Source organism: Temnothorax longispinosus, chromosome 11 (assembly GCF_030848805.1).
Source record: "Temnothorax longispinosus isolate EJ_2023e chromosome 11, Tlon_JGU_v1, whole genome shotgun sequence".
Lineage (NCBI taxonomy): Eukaryota > Metazoa > Arthropoda > Insecta > Hymenoptera > Formicidae > Temnothorax > Temnothorax longispinosus.
The window spans coordinates 3,145,956-3,165,761 of NC_092368.1; the positions used below are offsets into that span (position 1 = coordinate 3,145,956).

The 19,806-nt window shown below is 45.3% G+C and overlaps 2 protein-coding genes across 4 annotated transcripts in view; one reads left to right on the top strand and one right to left on the bottom strand.

Moving 5' to 3' along the window:
- Nucleotides 1-19,806, bottom strand: part of LOC139822486 (peroxisomal membrane protein PMP34) — a 223,599-nt gene that overhangs the window by 186,242 nt on the left and 17,551 nt on the right. The gene's annotated exons all lie outside the window — the stretch shown is intronic.
- Nucleotides 1-19,806, top strand: part of LOC139822483 (uncharacterized) — a 161,062-nt gene that overhangs the window by 132,000 nt on the left and 9,256 nt on the right. For 2 of the 3 annotated variants that reach the window (XM_071794228.1, XM_071794229.1), the window contains exons 5-6: nt 16,546-16,611; nt 19,473-19,769. In XM_071794228.1, the coding sequence (XP_071650329.1) occupies nt 16,546-16,611; nt 19,473-19,769 (363 nt within the window). Of the gene's footprint in view, nt 1-1,768; nt 2,195-16,545; nt 16,612-19,472; nt 19,770-19,806 lie in introns of all 3 variants that reach the window. The other variant, XM_071794230.1, reaches the window with a different exon arrangement.

Sequence of the window (19,806 nt, forward strand, 5' to 3'; positions counted from 1 at the left end):
ATCGGAGAGACGTATCGGCGCGACACGCAACGTGTTTAAAACCGGCAATGAACGGCCGAGGGGGGGCGGCCAAGGCAGAAATATTCAAAAACTTATTCACCGGCGGTGAAATATTTTTTGTCTCGCTTTCACCTCTCTCGATTTTTCTCAATGAGGAGCCGTGCAGCGTCGAACGCTGCCTCTCACGTTTTCGAAAGTTACGCGGCGCCCGCCCGCCTGTCCGCCGGTCCGCCGGTCCCCGCTCCGGCTCTTTTCACGTTGCCGGTAATTTTACCGTAATTTACGACGGCGGAATGAATCCTCGCCCACGCGCCGAGCAAGGAGAGAACACGACACAACGAGTTCGCGGCGCGGCCGCGTCGCCTCGATTCTATTAATTCGATACGATTAGGCCGTACGACTGCCCACGATTCTTCGCGCTAATTGCCCCGAGGGGGGCTCTACCCCGATGAGAAGTGGTAGGGGTTATCATGGGGATTAATTAAATTGAATCAAGCTTAATTAGCCGTGACCGCTCGTGGTTCATCGAGGTGCGAGGAGGTTCGCCTGGGGCGCACTAAAATGACAAACGGGACGAAAAGTTCGACGATGAATTGAATATTTTCCACGCCATTAATCCTCCTGCGTGGGGAGAAACACGCTTAGTTGAGGGGACGAACGGTATCTGAATAATACACGTAAACTAAATTAAGAAACAATTTTTTACTTATAATTAGAAAATATGGACTGGAATTTAATTAGGACGAGATCTAAATCTCGTTTTAAATTTAGCACAGTCAGTTTATAAAGTTATCTAATTAAAGTAAAATCTAAAGGGTTGCTAGTCAATCTGACACTCTCATATAATACGTAATGACACCAATTAATGACGACTCAATCTTTTTTAACTGACTTATTCGCGCTCGTGTGATCACGCGCGAGGATGCAGATCTCTCAGCTGTGATTCATGTAAATTATGAAAGGCGGACGTAACGCTCGCGTAACAAGCAGTACGAGGAGTTAACAAACGCGCGGCGTGTCGTTCATTTAGCGTGACAATTATATCGGTAGCGCGCGACCCATACACGCGTGTCGCGAGTCGAGTACTGTCCATGAAAAATGTTCGTTTAATGTCATGCGGGGCATGGCCGCATTATCATAATTCGTTTCCCCGAATCGTAATATCGAAGCGATATATGCAAATGAAGTGATCTAACTGATAAAAAATAAATGTGTCGCGCCACGTCAACGTTGCGGTCCGCGAGACACTCGCGCACGTGTAACCGCTGACGCATTAAACGACGATCAACGGATCAAACGTGAAATCAGTTCTCGAGAGCATTGTGTATCCGAGGCCTCTCGTCGGGGAGAAAACGCGCGTGAAATTCGGACCGCGCGCCGCGGTACGAGGCGCAATTGAGACACGAGAGAACGTGGGTGAAAGCGTTACGTCACAAGGGGCGATTGTTTAAAAATACGCGGGATTAATTAATGACTGACTAAGCCGCTGCTGTAAATCCCGATTGCCGCGGTAGGTTCCAAAGCGCACCGTGCAATTTCACAGAGGCTGGACCGACGAAAAAATATTGATCCCGTAAAAAGTTAACGGGCGTTGCGAGGCGTTGAATTGAAATTAAAAAATGACGTTTCTCTATCGTGCGAAAATTGTTGATCACATTCTGTTACCTTATTGTCAAACGTCTCGCGATGCTCGGAGTGTCGATCGTGAACGATAATCGGTGGTTCCTTCTCGCTCGACACTCAGCCGGCATGAATCGTCGACTTGCAGGGTCCGATAAAAGGAGCATCGTTCATCGTTCCGAGGGATGGACCGAAAATGAACTATTTCTCGTCAACTACATTGCGAGACAATTTGTTGACCAATCCTCGAGTCTCGTAATAAACGCGCGACCCTAAAAAAAAGGAGTCAGCGCGTTCATCGTTCCCCCGTCTCATTTCTTGCTGGAGAAGTGTGTTTCGCGGAAAATGTGGGACGAGGGTGTCCCACAAAATGACTCGCACGGTCAGCGCGTGAGGTGTTAAACGCAGTAATATATGTCCCGCCGCGCATGATAAGACGGAAATATAATTTATTGTGCGCGCATCATCACGTATACGAGCGCCATGGTTACCTTGGACACCGAGCAGAAGCCCGAGAGGCAACACTGCGGCCGACGTATGTGCGCCATTTGCAGACGCATCAAACGAGATAAAGGTAATGAATGACACGATTTTTATCTTAATGCCGCATCATGTCGCGAGCGTTTAACGCAGCGGCTTCGCAAAGTGGATAGCACTCTAGATGCGGTATTTCGCCTTTTCTTCACTTCCCTCTTGTCCCTCTTCTACGCGCGGTGACGCGCGTAATTGGGACACCCGTGAGGGCAATTCGCGGGGCAGGAAATAAAAGCTGAGCCAAATGATACCTTTCGAGTGCGCATGGCGTTTTAAAAACGGCCCTCGTTATCCGCCTGACCCGTTAACATCGACAACAACTCGACGGACAATTCCGCGCTCGTTCCGCGCGGAATTTTAAGAGCCGTTATTAAGGCGGTTAATAATTTTTTTTTTTTTGCCTTGCGCAATAATTCATAGCGCGCGTTGCATAAAGGCGGGCAGCGCCGGACAGGGAGAGGGAATGAAACGCGCGACAGAACGTTTTACGCAATTTATGTAACGAAGGGGACCCCTTTCTCCTCCCTCTCTCTTTTCTCTCCCCGATCTTCAGTTATTACTTTCCGCGTCGAATCGTGCGTTCACCTGTCACCACTCGCGGTATAATTGCGCGCGATGAACGCGCGTTCCGTGAAATACGCTCGGCAAAAATATCAGGCTCGGACGGCATCCGAGGAATCCACGAATCAACAACCGACGACGTCTTCGCGATTTCTTGCCACACATCTTTATGTACAAAAAACCTTCCATCGTTTTCACATCAACAATCTGCGTAAAACGCTTGTATAAAACCGTATAGTGCTGTTATTATGCAAAAATGTAAAGTGTATCAACGGTCGGAGAAATTAATTAGGTCCTGTCAGAGCGAGGCGACTGTTATTATCATTATTATTATTATCGCGTTTAATGCGTTCGCTACAGTTTTTTCCTCTCGCTTCGCCGTTTCCAAAAGGGAAATCGGGAAGAGGAGACGACAGGACGCTTACATCGACTTACATACATTACGGAGTTACAAATGTGTACCAACGCAGTGGTTCAAAACTGGTTCGTCCTCCTTCGCCGTCCCTCTCTCCTCGCCGTCGCGCGCGTACGTCCTTGTTGTTTCATGCAAATCGCTCGTTAGTCGAAACACCTGAAATTCCCGTGTGGGACGTGTATATTGTCTCTCTCTTCTCTCTCTTCTCTCTCTCTCTCTCTCCTCTCTCTCTCTCTCTCTCTTCTCTCTCTCTCTCTTTTTCTCTCTCTCTTGACGCGCACTCCGGGCCCCATGGATTATTCATCCCCGTGGCGTATTCGTGTTAAGGTGACAGACTGACTGACGGACTGACGGAGGAAGGAAGCGAAGGTACGAAGGAAGGTACCCTATTGCGCCTCGGGGTAATGGCTGTCCGTCTTGTTCGATCTGTCAGTGCGAGAGGATCTCCCGGCGGATAGAACGTTGAAAATTCGATCCTGCAGTTATAATTATTTCCCCCTGAGAAATAAATTCTACTTCTATTGTAGAAGGTGAATTAACGGAGCCAATTTATTTTACATCAATTTTTTTAATGCACATTTTCCGATATACTTTTTATATATTCTAAAAGTTAATGCGTCGATTAAATGTTTTATTGAAAAGTTATCGTATAATTAAATTACCAGTACTAATCGTTGAAACGTTCAGTCGGTTCTCGATCTCAGATAGAGCAAAAGCAGTCGCGCGAGTGATGTCAGTTAAAACCTTTTCGCGGCATTCGCGCCGAGGAAGGATCCCTCGAAGGCGTGAAAGGGCGCTTACGAAATCGTGCAGGCGCGGGTATGAATGAAGGAACGGCCGCGCGCGCGGCTTCATTCATCCGTGACGCGCACGCAACCGCGTAATCGCCAGTCAAATAGGCGAGAGCGAACGCATTCGATTTCACGAACAACCTTGCTCTATGCCTAGGCAGTTATGGCAGGCGGGCGACTAGGCCGGGAGGTCTCTCGATTATGATAAAGCGCGTGGGCTCGCCCACGCTCGCCCTTCGCTCGTTCATTCATAAAGTCAACTCTCACCGCTCGCGCGCGAGCGTGTGTCTTTCGGTGGCTCTCGCGCTACACCTCATTGCTCGATCAGGCGTGTCGTCCCCCCCTGAATGGTACCGTTTCATCCGCTCAAGATCCGGTCGAAATCCGTCTAGAGAACCGCGTCGCGGTTAAAAAAAAATGATATAAAGCACTTTTGGAAATTTTCTTTCACGATTAATAAAGAATTAGATGAACATCGTCTCGAATATTTGCGAGATTTCGATAAGAATGCGTCATGTCTAATCAAAGATCATATATGATAAACAATGCAGATCTGACAGAATTGAATTTTGCTCCTCCCTCGCGGCTCACTCGATTTCTCCGGAGGAGGCGCCGTTTCCTTGAGAAATGTTCTCCAAGATGAAGCAAGCGACCGATCGCGTTAACGTATGGGTTCCTTTGCACATGGGCCCCACGGCGCGCGGCGCGGCGTGGCGGCGGCGGCGTTACACTCCAAGTCGATTGCAGGTTTCCAAAGTGGTCTCGGAATCGGCGCGCGATTATGCGACCGGTCTATTTCTAGAAACGCGCCGCCGACATACATACTAATTATTTTTTATCATGCCGCTTGTGCCGCTTGTCTTTGGCGAAGCGGCTGAAATAAGAAGCCAAGATAATACAGAGCCGCAGAAGAAGTATCTCGTACGTACCAACTCTCGAGGATATCGCAACCGGGTCTCTCTACAAAAGACAGACAGAGAGAGAGAGAGAGAGAGAGAGAGAGAGAGAAACGGAGTTCGCAGGGGGATACTATTCGATACCTACGATCCGGATAACGCAATCGGGTTTTCAGCGTGCAGGAGGGGGCGGAACGAGGGGAAGGTGACGGGGATCATCGCCGGAGATGCGCGGAGGAGAGGGAGAAACGAAAAGGGACGGCGCGAATCGGAGGGAAGAAGCGTGTCCTGATATCTCGCGAGCGCGAGCGAGACCCGCAGAGAGGCGGAGAAACAATTGGCATTCTGCACGCACGTCCGATCGAGGGACGAAGGGACGAAGACAGGGTGGCGACGATGACACGGGGAGGAGCGGGGTGGATGCACGGTGGCATGCACCTGTGCATTGCCGCCATATACGACGCGGAGTTATGGCGTTTTTCTCCACGTACGGTCGCCGTACAATATGTGCGCTACGTACCTACGTACGTATACGATCGTATCTCAACCGGCGAAACCAACTCCATTTCTGGAACGGTTCGCGTCCGTTCGTCCGTCCATCCGTCCCGTCTATCCGTTCGTTCGTACCGTCTTGCGAGTGAGCCTGAGCGAGCGCGATCTCAGACCGCCCCGAGAGATAAATTAATTGTCCGCGAAGCGTGTGCGTAACAGCGCGCTCGCGCTCACGCATGCACGCACGCACGCTCGCGCATCGCGCGCGGAGAAAAACGGCAACGCGAAGACGGAAGACGCGCTCGTGTTTATTAGACACGCTAGATGAGCTCGCTCAACGCCGTTTTTCCGCCAGCAACGACTCGCTTTCCGCGGAAACAGGGTCTCTCTCTCCTTCTCTCAGTCCTCCGCCGAGGAGCTGCCACTTTTTCGTGGGAAAAGGCACGAAGACGAACGCACTGTTCGATCCTTGTTAATGTGTTTTCAGTGAGAATAAACGCGGAACGCTCATTGGAAATTAGTTGTAAACAAGATTGGAAAGCAAACGTGATGTAATGGGAAGATCTAATGTGTAAACCTCCACATTTGGACGCATTTGTTAGAGAATGATTTATTAAGTCAAAAAATTAAGGTGTATTTCTAACGTTTTCGTCAATTTATGTCAATCTTTCCTATATAATCATTGTGACAGGAAATAATAAAAATATAGACTTGACGCTTTGCTTATTAACATAAATTACAATACTATTATTTATTGAGGTCGAACCAATTTCGTTACTAACGCTTAAATCTAATTATAGTCATTGAGAGGTACACGAAAATACGCAGAAGCCGATCGTGTTAGTTCGAAGAAAATATTAGAACGGTATTCCCTATCTTTTCCTCGCGTTCTCGTATTATTTATTTTTAAATGTCCGAAAATTGGAGCTCGCCAACGAATCAATTAAAAAGACACCGTTATTGGAGAGAGACGGCCACGTGTCCGCTGCCGTTTTACCAAAATGCCAGCCAGTCGGCGTGCTCGAGCAAAGTGTGTACCTACCTGGCGTGTGCCTCTTCTCTTCGCGGCGTAAAGTCGGAACGTAGTTGTGGGTGTAACCAGTTTCCCGTGGGCTTAGCTGTCAAGCCCACGTGGGCCGCCCACGCGGGGCCAGATATATTACTACGCCGCAAGAGAAAGAAGACGGCGCACGCGAACGCGACGGGGCTGCGGGAGAGAGGGAGGGTGGAGCTCGAGGGGGGAAAGAGAGAGAGAGTGGCAACGGACCCTTCAGGAATGAGAGATGCGGCTTGCGACACAGGAAACAGTTTCACCTGGAGGGGCGTGCGGGCCCCTGCGCAGCATCCAGCACACGCCAGCAAACGTGAAACTAAACGCGCGCGGACGGACACGTGGGTGGGCGCGCACGCGCGCGCGATGCATATCGCTTTCTTGACGACCCCGCGCTTTCCGCGACTTCGAAAGGCTTGGGTGATTATCAGCAAAGGCGGCGTCTTAGACTTCTGACACGCGACCATCTAGAACAGTCGCTTACCTCGCGATATTCTATGACGCGATCCGCTCGAGGAGACGCATTCTCGTACCGCGATGATGTATTTGTAACGTTGCGAATTTGTCACGGACGATATATTTTATAAACATCTATTTAAGGAAAAAAAAGTTAGCGAGATCATAGAGTGCTTTGGAGAGCCGGGCATTTTTTCCTTTATTATGTCCGTTTATCTCTAATATTCGCAATTTTGCGCAGTCTGAAATTTAACACCTATTTACGGTTGTCCCGCCTTTTAAGGAATAATGACGATTGCGCGCGATTGACTCTCTAGCTTTCCGATCGGTCGGCATCGCGCGCCTGTTCCTGTAATAATCCTTTGCGAAATCGCGCGAGACAAAAACGTCACATATACACCGTGAGCGAGCTCGCGATGTGATACAGAGTAATACTCGCCAGCAATTTCTTGCAATTACTAATTAATATGCCTCGGGGGACCGACTTTCGCCGTAAGAAGCCGCGTCTTTCGCTGTGTACAGTGACAGGTGTTTATCACTCAAAAACGATTTATTTACCAGCACGATAGTCGAAACGCGACAGACGAACGCTTAAAACAACGCTGATGACCATCTTTGTGTCAGTAAAGGCATTGTCAGTCGGCCCACATGTGATAATTATCGTAACATAAATATCGAACTATTACTCTCGTTGATTTCTGGACTTCTCCTCCAATCGATTTGACATCCAAAATTTAAAACGGTATGCAGCAGAAATCTTAGAGCTTTTGTAACAACCAGGCAACATTATTCGAAATTCTTACTTGCGCTAATAAAGAAATTATCGTCATCGAAAATTTCAAGAAAAAAATACGTCCTTAAGCTCGTTAATAAAAAGTGTTTGTTTTGCATATTTCATTTACAACTTCTCAAAAATATCTGTCCGGGACACATCCGGCACGTATAATGTCAAATGTGCAATGAAGATGAGGATCGTTGTGAAATATCGGACGTAACGGCGAAGTTTTACAAGCTCGAAGCACGATGCAACGCGCCAGACGTCCATTCGGCACCTCGTGCATCGTCGTCGTCGTCGTCTTCCAAGAAGAGCGAACTACCGGAAAAAAAGAAGCATGATATCAAGAAAGAAAAGTAAAAAGATTTGAACGGGAAAGAGACGAGAAGTAGATTATAAAACCGGCGCATTTTCGTGCTGAAAACGTTTTAATCTGCAAAACGTTTCAATATACCGGATATCTAATTTATTTAAGTAGATTTGACGCTTCAATTTTAATAAGATTTTACAAAGCGGATTTGCATCACTATCTAGACGAGCGCCTTATGCAAAATAACGCGAAGTAACTTCGTTAAGGTATAGCATAACTTTTTCATCAAATACAACGCAAATCTTCGCGGCATCCATTTTTTGCAAAAAGAAAAAATGCGAGAACATCGACGGTCGAGAAATGCGGCCGGACGTCGAGGAAACGGCGGAAGAAAAGAAAAAAGTAGGAGATGTCGCGGGAGGAGATCTCGAGCGGAAGGGATCCGAAAAACGCGAAAGAGGAAAAAGGGGAGACGAGCCTCTTGTCGATTGATATAACGCCCCGATTTGCGTAATATACGCTCGGTCGTAAAGCTCCCGGTGATTTATCCCGGTAAATAAATAGATTTTGGTGTTGTTAACCCCGTTTTTAGGAGGGACACCGCGCGCGCGCGCGCGAGCGCGCGTGCCACACACGCGTCTCTCATCCTGGATCCTCCTGGCTTGCGTGCCTTATCATGCGCGCGAGCATGTGGTGCAACGTTTCCCGTGCGTGCGTGGGTCGTATAGGAGGGTAGAACGGGGGGAGAAACGCGCTCGCGCGCGATTAAAAATACTGGTTTCCTCCTCCGTGGGTGAAGGGGAACGGGGAGGCGAGAAATAGAGAGGGAATCGTGATATTTAAGAATTTCGGACAGAATTTACGAGCGCCAGACGGTCGACTCGGCGTGTGTCTCTCTTTCTTTCTTTCGGGGTGAGCGACACAGTAAATGGTGCAGATACGGCGAGATGTCGGATGAACCGATCGTTCCTAGCGGGCCTGACTCCGGAATTCTTTCCACGCCCATCGCACGCGATGATCGCTCGATCCGGGGGCCCGCGCATATACCCGTGTTAAACGGCGAAGTACGAGGGATAAGCCGGAGACCCGTGTAACCACCTGAGACTTGAGAGGCTATATTTCAAAGCGAATTAAATCTGTTATGTCTCTAGGATATTTCTGGTGTAATTCCGAGCAATTAAATAAACGAGCGAGATGCATGTCACACAATGTAGAAATACAGTCCAGCAGATTTTGAAGGAAATTTATGTGAGATTTATTTTAATATATAGTTTAGGATTGCAGGAGAGTGTCTAAAATTGACCAATTGTTCGTTTATTACCATATTACAATTGTATTAAAATGCAGGATGCATCAATACGTAATATAAATGATTATGATGAATGTTAACGTGAATATTAATAATTAACTGTCTTTTTTTTTACATTTAATATCATTTCTTTTCACATTTAATATCAAAGAATCTACACTCACATTTCTTACATAAATTATCTGATATTTTATTATCTCTCTCATGTTTTTAGTCGCAAAAAAATCATAAAGTTAGTAGATCCCGTATCTTTTAAAGGAAATAGTACATTTACTCGCGCGATATAGGCGTTCGATATTGATGACCAACAAAAATAATACCGTTTGCTTTGACCGAACGCATCAGGCATAAATCGATCATTAAGTGCGCAGAAAACGCATCGCGCTCAACGCGCGGATAGATCTTGCAGTAAATAAAAGGGAAAAATGTAAATCCACGTGTCATTATCGCTTCTTGAGAGGGACATTACGAAAGAAACAAGTGCGCACGTCGATTAGAAGGCGTAGCCGGTAGGCGGAGCGTGCCGAAGCCGTGTTAAGCTTACATAGAGCGCTAATATACACGGCGCGGACGCGGACCCGAGCTCTATAAGTCACTTATAAGTACGTATGCGCGCGTGCGTTTGTATGCGTATCGCACGATCGGCGCATTAAACGGCTTCCCTCCCGGCTACCGCGCGCGGCCACGAAGCGATCCATGGCCGCGCGGCTGGAGCAGCTGGAGGAACGTAGGCGCTGCTCCCCGACGCGAAAACGAAATAAATCGCATCTCGCGCGCTGATTATCCTATTAAGCGAATTAACTAGCGGGGTAATTATAAACATATTACACGCGCCTCTCTCCTCCTTCTCGCCGCGACCGAGAAGACACGCGAGTCCGCGCGGAGCGTTTCGTCGCATATGCATATATCGTTCTCACTGATATGGATTTTAGATAATAAGTAATTAACTGTGATAATCTTTGTCGCGGTGGACACAAATATAATTGGATGTAAGATACTTTCAATGCTGATAATCGTGTAATATTACGTATCATCATATCGCATTGTTTATTTCCCCATTTCGTCCATTTTTTTAATCATTATTTTTTTATTTAATTACATTTCAATTCTTTTTATATTTAATATGATTACCATTAGTTTCTATATATACTTTAATGTTTTGCTATGTAATTTTATTTGTTCTCGAAAGAACTTTTCCTAATCATTTTTTAGTTATTATTATCATTTATAAGAATGTGTGTTTGTAGAGAATCAATTAAATCTGACATATGAATGAACGAGTTTGTCGTTAATGCGGTCTTTTGTAAGTTTACGATATCTTTATCCGCAACGCCCGCATGCGAATAGAAAATAACGCGCGAGAATATCAATTAAATATAAATATGCCGTAATGAGCGGAATATAAAGTGCGAACGTCAAACGGACGCCATCGGGCATTCGTCACGACGATATTCACGGTTGCGTACCTTCTAGTCCTTCCCCGCTCTTTGACGTAAGTGCACACAGGCGTGCATTCCCCGCCCAGCTGTGTGCTCGTCGGGAAACAATGGCGGGAAATGCGCCACTGAAAAATTCAACCGGTCGCCGATAAATTCGTCGGCAAATTCCAATTAGTATTCCAATAGGAAGGTCGACCGTCGGTGCCGGCTGGTCAAAATTGAACGAAATTGAAAGGAATTATACTCCAAAACAATTTTGCGACTCGTAGGAACATAATTTTGAGAATTAAGTCGCATTTTATACGCGCTTGAAATTTTAATTGAGAAGACGACGCCGATTTCTTGTATTCCCTTTTTCATTAGAATTGGGCGCGTAAATTAAATATCCCTAAAGTCACGGTTTCCCAGAAGATTTCTCTGACAAATTACCAGGAAATAACAAAAGATCAAAATAGTTCGCGTAGAATGGCTATAATGTTCCTATCGAGGGTTCCGCGTTGATAAAGTGGCCGGTTATTTGGGGAATGGAATATTCCATAGCGTTCGGGAATGTTTACGCTGCTCATCTCCCGAAAATCACGTAGGCGTGGAGAACCACAGGAGCGAGGGGAGGGGGAGAGCACCTTTGGTTTCTATTTCGAAAAAGAAGAAGAGAAAAGAAAAATTGTCACGTTCCGCCCTGTCCACGTGGAAGACGCGTAGAAGAAGAAAGAAGAAGGAAAGAACGCGCGCGATGAAGCGTGAGACAGAGTGAAACTAGAAGATCGAAGAGCGCAAAGCGGTGGACAGGAGAGATAAGCGTTTGTCCATTGGAGAAGAGCGAGTCGGGGAGGATGCCAGAGGAGAGGAGACGACAAGACGACTTCTCTTGCGATCTCCGGGCTCGCAGGCTTTATTTATACCCAAAGCTATACCATATTATTGGACTACCCCCGCCCGACGTAAACGTATCTTTCTGTTTCGTGAGTGTTTGACTTCTATCCACCTCGCGATGACTTCATTAAAAATTATGTGTGCTCGGGAAAATGAAAATCTTTTGGAGTTTCGCGAAATCGCTACGATAATCCATGATTAGCATTTACCTTACGCAAATTGTAGAATTGCGAAGTCATTTAATATTCATAAACTTTTACGCTCAATATATCAACCGAGGAGTAATTTCTATTTATGCACGCGCTACCAGATTTGTTATTCTATCGGGATGCAATATCTCGCGGTCATAAAAGGTCCCCAATAAATACGTCACAATTTAACATGATATACTGCGAAAACTCCCTAATATTCATAGATCTCTCTGGATAATATTGATCTGATACATTCTGCTTGCAAATTGTCCTATCAGAACGCCAATATCCTCCGGTCGTAGAAACCCTCGGTAAATGCATGCGTTAGCATCGCGTTTTATGCGCTTTCTTGCGACACACACGATACACACGGAATTATCGATGCTGAAACGCGGCGGTAATTTGTCGAAATCGGTTGAAGAGCGAGACCGAAAATTGGGGTCAGACCAGCGGGAACGAATTCACGAATATTTATGGGACGGTCGCAGGAATCCGGTGTCTTCCGGAACTCTTTAACACTTTAACGCCGCGCTTAGGATTCCGGTCGCGCGGTGATTTATTTGCCGACCGTCTCATCGTCATAAAGCAAGCGCGTAAGGAACGCGTTAGCGAGATGATCGTAAAATCGACGGTAGCTTTGGGTGGCCTTTACGTTACGTCACTTACGTCCCACGGATTAGAATAATAGCATCGCGAATATCGACCGCAAGTGTCGAATATCGACCGCAAGTGTGCAACTTGTATTGCATTTCAGCGACTTTATTGCTAACAAAAACTTTTACTTTGAAAGTTGATACTTTTATTTTTACTTCTACAAGTTGCGCACAAGCTGTGACAAAAAAGTAAAGTCGCATCAATTGTAACAATACTTATAATGTCGGACAAAGTAATAATATCCGATTATTCTTACGACTGGATCGATCACTACCCGTTGAATTAGCGCGAGTGTTCGTAATGCACGTTGCATCGCGGAGGGAAGAAATGGCCGAAGCGAGAATCAAAGTGGTAAAGGCTGTACGCGTTCGATGCACGTGGGGATAATCGCCTCCCCCGAGGAATGCACCGGCGCAAATCTGCATTCTATGGATGGCGCGAATGCCTGCGGCGTCGCGTGGTTCCCATATCTCACGGCATCCGGAAACTTTGCAATTAACACGAGAGAACTCGACGCGGCCCGACGCGTAGGAGGCCGGTAATGAATTTGGCTCCAAGTGAACACCCCGATATAAATTCTCACGCATAATGCGTGCGTGTAAACGCTCGCGTAAGTAGACCCCCGCGTCTCGAATCGGGAAATGGGATTTACATATAGAGAAGAGTAATACCGTAACATCAATGCGATATTATCGTCGTGAGTTTTATTGTAATCGTAAAAGGTGTTGACTACGAGATTTATCGTGTTTACTGTGTAAACATTTGGAAATGCTGGAATATGATAGATAGCATCAATACTCCGACGTATTAGTCATTCGTATATTTGTGCACGTAAGTGTATATAAATAATGACGGTTGCTCCAAATGGATAGGAACAGCGCAATTTTTACGAAAAAATAAAGAATAACTACTTTAATATTGCTTTGTTAATATTGCATATCTATATTCCATCTCTAAATAATACTTTTCTTCATATATTTTATAAAAAAGACACTCAACGCAATAAAGTTACTTAATTTTAAATGTTTTCGAGCTAATTACTTTTTTACTAGATAACATAGGAGGATCCAGATCTAAATTCGTTGCTGTGAATATTTTCTCCAAAATCTATTCGTGAACCGCGGAATATGTTTCAGAGTTATCTTCTTGAGTTTTGACCTCCCGCCGTCTCGCCATTAATTACGGCGTGTTGAAACTCGATTTCGCGCGGAACTCGGAGGCTGCTCGACCTCATGGGGTTAAGAAATTAGCCATAGCGGCGCAGCGCGATGCGGCATGGCTTACCGAAGCGAAATAACGACAGTAGCTTCCAGAAATGCGAAACACGATGAGAATTCGCATAAGCGCGATCGACCACGAGCCACGAAGTCGTAACCTGCTGTGCCACAGGCTACACATGGGACAACTATGCACGTGCGCAACTATGCACGTGTGTCGTGCTTGAGAAACAGAGAGAAAGAGAGAGAGAGAGAAAGAGAGAGAGAGAGAGAGAGGGAGAGAGAAAGAGAGAGTCATCGTTTGGTCCAGCATATCTCTCGGTAGTTAATGCCACATTGGTCGTTAGCATCTATCTTCTCCGCGTCTCTTATCCTCCCTTCCGTGCTCCAATCTGGATTTACTCTGTTACGTTCTGCTCCGTTTCGCTCGAATTTGCGGCTTATCAAAATCTTCATTACCGATTCTCTCGTTATAAAGTTGGAAATCGAGATTGTAACTATATAATATAACGAATCTTCGATTCATGTATTAATTTACAATGATAATTGTAATTTCTGGAATTTTTTGAAAGACCTAATATAAAAATCTTTAAGATTGTCTAGTATACCTTGAGCTTTTTGGTCCACGAGATATCCTTGCAATTCATAAAACGCGGTCACAATTGCGGCACCGCAGAATGAAGTCGATTGTCCATAAAGAGCGGCGATGTTGTTACGACATATTGTTGAGTTTACGCCGTATTATTAAAGAGACTAGAGTGGAGGTAGAGTGGAGCTGGCAAACTTATTATTTCGCAGCAACCAATCCCCGATCTGATTTAATTCGATGAAACGGAATCGCTAATTAGCGCGAATTATTATTATTACGATGCGATAATCGCGGAACGCGCCGATTCACAATCGGAATCGCGATCAAGTACGAATTATTATAACTGTAGGTACAAGGTGCAAGCAAACACTATGGAATCTTATCAACGCGCTTTAATCGCGATCGTCTTATCCCTTAACGAGCATTCCTGATCGGTATCCCCGTTATCGATCCTGGAAATCACGTTCGGCACGTATAGCTGTACTCGTGATTGCACATTTTGTTGTACAAGATAGCATGGGCGTTTTCGGAGGGGCGGAAATACTAAAATACACGAGGGTCGCATCTATAGCAGCGAAAGCGCGTGCTGGTTACGAAACGAGAAAATATTGTTTTAATCTCGGGACGATTCTAGACACATCATGGTGGAACAAAGAAGGCGGAGCGAGGAGATAAAATGCCAAAGTAGAATCCACTAGAAAGCAAAACTATAAGACGTGGAGACAGGTGCTAATGACCAGTCAGCTAGCGAGAGAAGGAAGCGCATAAAGGATCAAATTCCGTGATAATTTTGTCTTGCTCGACGCGTATGTGTGCGTTATTTACGTAAGAAATCCAAGGCATAAATGCAATACATCACTTCCAAGTGGATTTGCAACGTCGCAGCGAATAAGTTATTTCATGCCAAAGTACAATGTTGCCCGAAATCTGACCATATTTCAGTCCCGAAATAGTGATTTAAGTGTAACTACACGCAGGGAATTTAATTATTATTCATCAATGCCGGCATACAGCGGAAAACACTCGCAACATCATCAAGTATAATTTTCATTCAACGCTGATTAATTCTAACAAGACGTGAGAGATCGAAGGAAAGAGAGAAAGCTGCCAATTTAACATTCGTTGACGATTCGAGGGAACTCAGCTACAAAGTTCAGCGGTAGCGCTAGAGTAACAAATCCCACCGCGGATGAGCCATTATGCTCAAAGGCAATGCGCCAGACATTTCGCCGGCACATTGGCTGCTTTGAATTCAGAATCGCACGGCCATGCGGCCTCCGCGTTTTTGTTCTTTTGCAGGCAATTTATGCAATCTGGCCCGCGTCGTGCGCGTATTTATAACCGCCGGACCCTTTGTGTGTTAATTTGTATTCGGGTATCTTGCGCGGAGAAGAAATCGTGAATCTTCTCGAGCTTTTTGATCGATCCAACGCACCTTCGCATCTTTGCATCTGCATTTCTTGGTTTACAGGAAAGCCAGTACTAATTGGAAAACGTCAACGATGCGAGATTAAAAGTACATGGTGCAGTCATGTTAAGTAACTTAGGTTGAATTTATTTTTCGTTAAAAATATATGTAAAGAGGAAGTTAATATCATATAATATCATATAAAATCTTACTATAACAATATATAGAAAAATCTATCTACGAGCTTTTTTAAGAAAATTGAAATGTTATTTTAAAAGATAGCACATATCTAATGTGTACGATTTTTATTTTGATGTTAATTATGTTATTATTTCTATACAATACTTTGTGCATATTTATAAAACAATGATGCTAATAAAAATAGAATCAAATTAATTTCTTCTTTAACATCCTGTTATAAAGGTTGTTATATTAATAAAATTTAATAAAATAATTAATAAAACAAAAATTGTACATATTATTGTAATAAAACAATAATGCTAATAAAAATAGAATCGAATTAATTTCTTCTTTAACACCCTGTTATAAAAAAATGTTATATACGCCATTTCATCTTTAAAAGGACCAAAAAGACGTGCGTGATATGCGAGAAAAATAACTCGGCAGGGAAAAGATCCGCGCCGCGAGTTAAGGCGAGTGATCGACTTTGATCTCCGCGATTTTTATAGAAGCATCTCGCGTCGCGACTTGAGCTTTCGCGGCTGTCGCGACTCCTCCGCGGAAATCCCACAGAAATTGGAGCGAGATGCCGGCGAGAGACGGGAGGATTTCACGAACGAGCGGCCGCCCCTTCGCGCCGCACCGCGTCTCGCCGAGGTGCAACGCACTCGTTCGAATAAAAGTTCCACGAAGAGGCGGCCGCTCACTCGAATTGGCCCCTAATTTCTTCCCCATAACTAAGGAGGCGCACTTTATGACCGGCGGCACCCTTTTTCTGTTGCAGCGTTGAAGGTGAAGCTCATGCTGAGGCGACCCATCAATCAGCTGGTTGCGCAAGGCATCATGCCACGTAAGTGTTGATCCGCTTGTTTATTACACCGTTTATATACACTTTTTTTCTTTCTGCGCCGCGGAAAATTGCGCCTGTACGACTCGGGGCTGTTAAACCCTCGCCGATGGTTGCGATGGTTGCGATCGCGATCGACGTAACTCTCGTTACAACCGTTATTGAACGTCATTGCCGGCTTGGTCTTTGCGGTCATTAAAAACATCTTCGCTAATACGTGGGATCGATTGATACACGCACGAGTTAATTATCGCGCCGTTCTCAAGGATCGTAAGAAGTATATAGGATTGATATCTAGGACACTTCTAGATTGTGGTAAATTGCTTCGCAACGATTAAACAAATTGACAATTAGCGATCGGTTTTTGTGAGTTTTGAAGCGAAACGAATTAGGTCGCTTTCAAGTCGGTCAATTAATCTCTTGATAATTAAATCAGTCATTCCAGAAAGGACACAAATCGACAAAAAAACAATTAAAGTCTCTTCCGAGAAAAATACAATAAGTTCTATTTTTTTCAAAATATATAATTATGCACTTTTCAAAAATTATTTATGAATATATTTTAGTAGTCACAAAATATCCAGTATTTTGTTTGCATTTTATATTCGTAAAAGATGTGATAATAAGCAATCAATTTTTTGTCGCTCTTTCGATCAATTTTTCCTCGCCGTGTCGTGGGCTAAAATGAACTAAACTCTCGCGGTATGCAACGGCAAGCGTAAATGAAGCAGCAAAAGTAAAAACATTCGCGCGGCGTATGGCGTATGCTCGCTCCCGAAATCCCCAAAGCGATCAACGGTATAAGAGCGGCAGTCTAGTTGCTCGGTAGATTTACGACGGGTACCAAATGTTTACCAGAACGAGAGCACGAGCATTCAGTAATTATTTGGGTCACACCCTAAAATATTGCTCTTGTTACCGTGCGTGCGCGCGCGCGCCGGCGCGTTTATAGCGCCCGCCCGGTATATATCGTCGGGCTGATGAAAATACGCGGTTTGATAGGCCTCGTTCGACTTTACACGCGAAATCGCGTGTGTGCACGTGCATTTCCATACCGCGCAGAGTTCATTCATCTGCGACTTTCTGGGGCTTTAAAGCAAGCCCGCCCATGTACACATCCACGCGCCTGAAAATAATGGCTGTTTTCGCAGAAGCCGATTACGTTATAAATCCATTACTTTCAGAAATTGACAGGTTTCTGCGAAACGTTTTTCGAGATTGGACAATTTCTTCTTTTTTATCACTATTATTCGTGTTTTTATTTACAATATTTGTGTATTTATTTACATATTATTTGAAGATACACGAAATTTAACGTCCTAGTTTCTATTTGCGATTTGATAGATATTATTTTATTTTATATTTATGAGATTAGGTACACAAAAATTTAATTAGTATTCTTAGTTTTATTAAATATGGATATCGGATATGCTGAAAATTATTAATTGAAAAAATAAAACGTAGGAAGTTGTTTGTTACGAATATTACAAATGCAAGATTAAATTCAATGTACTTACGACAGTATTAAATTGCCGTTAAATTTGTTGCTTTTCTACACAGTAAGTCATGCGCCAAATCGTACATCAACATGATCGCCATCGCGAGTACAACGAATAAATACGAATAAGCCTACACGTTTTTCTCTCGATGTCAATCGTCGTGTAGAAACCACAGTCTCTTATTGTATTTGTCGAATCTTGAGTCTATTCCAACCGCGGAAGGGGCGACGTTTATTGCGGCAAATTAACGACGTAGTTCGGACAGTTCGTCCGAGATTAGAATAGGCGTCGCAAGGACGTCAGACGTCTTGGAGCACATCTCATCGGGCCTCTGACATCTCGCTCTCAAAAGGAAATGAAATAACTGATGGTCTCGAAAAGGAGGAGGCGAAAACGCACGGCGACGCATTTCGATCGAGAGAGAGAGAGAGAGCAAAGCAAGAAACATACGTACCCGCGAAGAGATGTAAATTATAGATCGGTTCATAAGCGATTCTACAGCATCCCGCGAATTTAGTACGATCCTCCGCGCGAGAGATCAGAAATCCCTCCCTCCCCATTTCTTTTTTTACTCGCCCCTCGTACCTTCGCGAAAGTACCGTAAATTCCCCGTAACGAGCCGAAGAGTAATAACCGAGGGAACGGCGTTGCATCTCTCGCGGCCGCGCGACGACGCGCAAGAGAATTACATTCACGATTAATCTCGAAGACGCTAAAAAAAACTCGCGCGACGGGGAAAGAGCCCCGCCGGCCCGTGCCCCGTTCCACGACTGGCTGGATGGAAACTTACAAGCGCGCGGTTAAAATACCAGGGCGCCCGTGTATTTTCACATTTCCGCTGCCGACATCGGCGACACGGCGACCGTACGTGCCTTTTATTCCGCGTAATGACGACGTCCGTGTCTGAGTCGCACCGACGCGACGCGACGCGCGCGGCAGCATCCGCGTCCGGAAATAGTGATAGGGACACGCTTCGGGGATCATTTATCCACCGATTTAACGGCGCTGGGGAATGCGGGAGCCCGAAGACGCGTCACGTTGACACCAAAACGGCATCTCTGAGGACCATCATTCCGGAAATTGATATCTGCGTCATGTCTCGTACTGAGAAATTCGGCATTTACTATTTTCTTTTCCTTTTTTTTTTTTAAAGGAAAATCTACTTGGTCGAAAGACCGAAAATTGCGATCTAAAATTACGAATATAAAAGCAATGACAGCCCCTTGAATTTCTCCCGCGATGACTGACTCTCTGTGCTACTCGAAGCAGCTTTCAACGCGATGTCTTAAAATTAATCGCGTCCGAACAAGCAAGTAGAGTACGATATGTACGATATGACACGAATGTTTTTCCTTTCCCGAGTAGCGTTGAAGACGCCACCGGCGTTTCACGAGCAACGGAAGCAGCTGGAGCGAGCGAAGACGGGCGATCTGCTGAAGGCGAAGATTCAGCAGAGACCAGGAAGGGACGAGCTGGTCCGGCAGCACATCCTCGAGGATGTAGGTCACGTGGACCCGAGTCTGGCCGAGCGGCAGCGAATGCTGAAGAAGGCCAGGCTAGCCGATCAGCTCAACGATCAGCTCAGTCATCGACCTGGTCCGCTCGAGCTCATTCAGAAGAACATCCTTCATACTGAAGAGCCCATCGAGAGGGCGGTCAAAGGTATCTCTCTCGCGATAGCCTCTACTAAAATAAAATG